Source organism: Cyprinodon variegatus, unplaced genomic scaffold (assembly GCF_000732505.1).
Source record: "Cyprinodon variegatus isolate N-32 unplaced genomic scaffold, C_variegatus-1.0 Scaffold332, whole genome shotgun sequence".
Lineage (NCBI taxonomy): Eukaryota > Metazoa > Chordata > Actinopteri > Cyprinodontiformes > Cyprinodontidae > Cyprinodon > Cyprinodon variegatus.
Genome location: NW_015150785.1, coordinates 799,350 through 804,213, shown reverse-complemented (window position 1 = coordinate 804,213; position 4,864 = coordinate 799,350). Strand labels below are relative to the sequence as shown.

At 31.8% G+C, this 4,864-nt stretch overlaps 1 protein-coding gene across 3 annotated transcripts in view; it reads left to right on the top strand.

Moving 5' to 3' along the window:
* The window catches only part of myo6 (myosin VI), an 80,030-nt gene that overhangs the window by 28,432 nt on the left and 46,734 nt on the right, over nt 1–4,864 (top strand). For all 3 annotated transcript variants that reach the window (XM_015385181.1, XM_015385180.1, XM_015385182.1), the window contains one exon: nt 236–308. In XM_015385181.1, the coding sequence (XP_015240667.1) occupies nt 236–308 (73 nt within the window). The remainder of the gene's footprint in view (nt 1–235; nt 309–4,864) is intronic.

Sequence of the window (4,864 nt, the reverse complement as noted above, 5' to 3'; positions counted from 1 at the left end):
AAGGGACAAGAAGAGAGGGACACAACCTAGAACAGATAATGGATGTCGAATATGTTAAAATATCTGTATCCATATAATGGTTCTGTTTAGTGTCTTGTCTTCTCAATTTAGAGGGCCCCCCTGCCTGCCTTTGCCTAGGGCCCCAAATTTCCTAAATCTGCCCCTGCTCTGTGTTAACTTTTTATTATTATTATTATTATTATTATTATTATTATTATTATTATTATTATTACAGGAGCAAGAGCTGTATCAAAAGGAAGGGCTGGGTGTGAATGAGGTGCATTATGTCGACAACCAGGACTGTATTGGTGAGTTTCTGTCCTTTTTTTCACTTTTTTACTTTGTATTATTTTTCCATATAAATCCTTTGTTATAATGAACTGTTTGCTTTGATTGTTACTGCTATCATGTGCCTTGGTTAAATAAGAATCATTCATGTAGATTCACTACTGTAAGAGTTTGCTTGTTTTCTTGCTCCATAAAGAAAAAGAATCATGTTCTTATTGTTATCAGTTTTGTGGTTTCTAATTAAATCATTTAATTTGCAAAATAAACAATCAGTTCTGTTCCTTCTGGGAACTAATATACAATAGTAAACAGAATTAAAGTAATAAGACGGCTCTAGTTTTATCATAATCCATATTTTATCGTTGATGAATGAACACAAACTCACTATTTCAACCTTCTACTTCCACAAAACTTAGGCCCTGATTTTCAAAGATTACAATAAAAAGGTGCTAGATTAGATGATAATTTCCTGTTTGCAGCTGAGTTTCCCATTTAGAAAGTCAGATTGTGGTAAATGTTTACATTTGCATATCCTCCACCCATGAAGGTGGTGGTTTGGTCATTAGAATATGATCTGCATAGTGACGGAGACACACGCAATAAAGGGTTTGCTCATGCTTTCTGCTGAACTACAAATGCAAATCGCTTTGCACATTCTCTGAATATCTGCCCTCTGCATACAAACACATTTGCACCTGTCTGAAGACATGCAAACCTTCAAACTATCAGTCCCTTTCTATTTTTTTTTCAATACGCTTTGAGTTTTCTAGAATCTATGTCTGCTGATTAAAGGCTTTAACTTCTGTTAAAATGTTAGTGGGTATCTATGATGTTTAAAGGAGGGATTTGTCACTAATTTGCTGTAATGATTGTCATTTTGAATGAAAAAGTTCAGAAGAACAAAAAATGTGATATTAAACATAAAATTGTAATATTAGAGGATTCCTACTGTAGTTTGTTGTAAGGAAAGCATTTAGCATAAATGAAAAAGGAATTATTATAAAAAGAAAATAAATAACTCAAATATTAACTTGAAGTAGCTTTTATATGGAGGATAAAAAGTGCCAAAAATAAAATAAATAAATACAGCATTAAATAAATAATTTAATGTGTCGATAATTAATTAAATGTGGAAATAAATAAATAAATGTGTCATTCATTAATTAAAACTAATATAAAGTGGCACAATTCAATAAATAAATACAGCGATAAACAATTAATTAAATGTGTAATTCATTAAATAAATAAGGAATTAAATATATAAATGTGTCATTAATTTAATAAAATACGTCTTTATTTTATTAAAAAAAAAATATATATATAATTATTTCGGTGTGCATTTAATTATTTCATGGTCCTGTGTCGCAGTGCATCGAAACCATTAAAGGAATCTGTCAATCAAAGTTAGGGGGCGGTTATCTAACACCTGATTGGTCACCCTGCACATTAAGGCGAAGCAAATCGATTACAGAGACTCGATTTGCGTTAACCCCGCCCCCTAACTTTGATAGGTGAGTTTGACAGATTCTTTTAATGGTTTCGATGCACTGCGACACAGGACCATGAAATAATTAAATGCATACTGAAATAATTATATATATTTTTTTAATAAAATTAAGACGTATTTTATTAAATTAATGACACATTTATATATTTAATTCCTTATTTATTTAATGAATTATACTTTTTAATTAATTGTATATCGCTGTATTTATTTATTTAATTGTGGCACTTTATATCAGTGACGTGGTTTTAATTAATGAATGACACATTTATTTATTTAATTCCACATTTAATTAATTATTGACACATTTAATTATTTATTTTAATGCTTTATTTATTTATTTAATTTTGGCATTCTTTATCCTCCATAGTTTTATCTATAAATCCATCCTTCAAAATATTCTAAATTGGGGTCAAGAAGAAAATGTTTTATTTCAAATGCCAAACCTTATAACAAATAGACATAAATGTATAAAAGTATCCTGCTTGATACTTATCTTTTTAAAAGAAAATAATAAAAGAGTCTTAAAACAAGTCATTGAATGGTGAGAAGTGAGCCAGAAGTGTTCAGGGGAAACAAAAGTGTTTGCTGCCACTTCAAGCAAACACTTAAAGACAAAATTAACCTTTATTTATTTTTAAAATTTATTATTTGTTCGAGAGCTTAAACTAATAATTCTTCGGAAGTCTTTTTTGGTCTGGTATGAGGTCTAAAACACTTAATGATAATAATTGAACTTTATTCATCTCAAATTGGAGAAATTTACATCTGCATTTGACCCATTCCCTTGAGGAGCAGTGTAGGGTTAAGGGTCTTGCTCAGGGACCCAGAGTGGAGGTGATGGTGGTCGCACCGGGCACTTACAGCCCTTTCAGATCACAAGCACACTGCTCTAACCAACTAGGCCCACACTCCGCTTGATCACTCAGCTCTTTGTTTTTCTTTGACTCATTTTCACTAGTTTCAATTTCAGAGACAAAATTTTCAGTATTTAAGGTGCTGTATTTGTCAAAGAAAGAGCTAAAATAGCCATGCTAACCATCCAAACTGTTAAAATTAAATTCTCAGCTTTGTTTTGACACTGATATTGTGAATTTGGCTTGTTTTTTACATTCATGCTTAAAATCATAAAAAAAATCACAGTAATAAAGAAAGAAAAGTTGCATTTTTATAGTGCAAAAATTTTTTTTTTAAAGTGTGTCTTATCAGTTCCTAAACTATTGTCTCTAAGAACTCATGTTGCAAATGATGATCAGACTGAGAGTCACATGGCATTCATATGAATCCTTCCTCTGGGATCAACGTCGGAGCACAGAAATACATCCGATCAACAGACAAAAATGCGGACTTCTAATTATTCTCAAAGCGAACATATCCGTTTGTCCGAGGGGAGCAAGTGCAATAAGTATTTGTGGGTTTTATGGGCTTTTAGTGTCATAAGAGGCTGAGATTATGACCCTTGTTTTGCTTCCGTTTGTCCTCAAATCAATCCTGGAATTAATGAGATGAAGTAGTGCACGCATCAAGGTGAATGAGTTGATTTGTATTTCAAAGGTTGTGATTATTCAGGTGTGAGGCTAACTGACAGCAGTGAATAACATTTATGACTTGCAAATGACCATTTGGATGGCCATTAATTCACTCATCAATCTTCTGGATTTATGCACAGGTGCTTCCTCATGCTAATTTTTTTTTTCGAAGGTCCTTGGTTGGAACGCTATTCTCTGAACAGCATGTTGCATGAATAATTCAACCATGTGTCTAAATGAGCATCTGATGAACATTTTTTGTACTTTTTTTAAATATTCAAACTCAGAAACGATAAACAGTGGAAAATTTGTGTGAATCCCAAATTCAGAGAGAACATTTGGGGATTTGAGTATTAAAACAGCAGGTGCGTTTACACACTCCTACAATATGTGCACCATGGTCTGCTGTTCCTATAATTCGTCTAAAATGATCGGATTTGATGTGAAACTGTTTCCCATCCCACTGCACATCCCTGAGTATTGAAACAAAGCAAGTTAGTGCATTTTTTCTCTAATTGAGGTCGAAAGGGAGAGACTTTGCCAATGGAACAAGACAATTTACATTTAAAATTAGAAAAAACAATTGCATTGTCTTATTTTAAGTTCATATTATCTAATTATCTTATTTTAAGAGTAAGGATACTAATTTCATTGGCAAATCATTGTATTTACCTACTCAAAGTAAGGGTAAATACACTTCATTTAAGACATTTTTTACTTATTTCTAGATCTTTTTTTGCAGTGTAAGCAGGGGGATAATTAGTTGATTTTGTCCATCACAGGTTATGTTGCCTGCTTGATATATTTCTTTATTTGGATGCACTTTTATTTGAATAGGGTGTAGGATTTGGGTTCAGTGGGGTGGATTTCATAATCATATGGTGTTGTAGACTTGAGACACACGTCTTTAAAAAAAGTGCATACATACATTAAAAAAGACCTTACAGAATACATAGTATAAGCATAATGTATCTATGGCAACATATCCTCCTTTACCAACCAAATACAAAGTAGATACAGAAGTTTGAGAGAATATACATTAGGGATGAAACAATTAATCGGATTAATCGTGATTAATAGATTATTGAAAAATTCTTTAATTTAGTTATCAGTTAATTGTTAGCTGGATTATAGAGACCCTAAAACATGTCTTTAGCTGTCAGAGTGACACACCTTGATAGTAATTATATCCAAAAATTGTAAAAAAAAAAAATAAATAAATATATAAACACTTTGCATTAAAGTTTCAAAAAAATTGATCGTCTGTCGTTATGCTATATCCAGAACTCCTCAAGTGGAAAGGTTTGAGTTAATCTACTTTAAGGAACCTTTGGCTATCGGCAGTGTTGGGAAAGTTCTCTTTCTATGTGAACTAGTTCAAAGTTCAGTTCACACATTTTAAAATGAACTAGTTCAGTTCATAGTTCATAATTCAAAATTTTGAACTAAGTTCACGGTTCCAAAAAATTAACTGGTTCATAGTTCTTTTTTTTTTCATATATTGCTCAATTACACCATAGCCTACTGTAGAACCACAGACAGC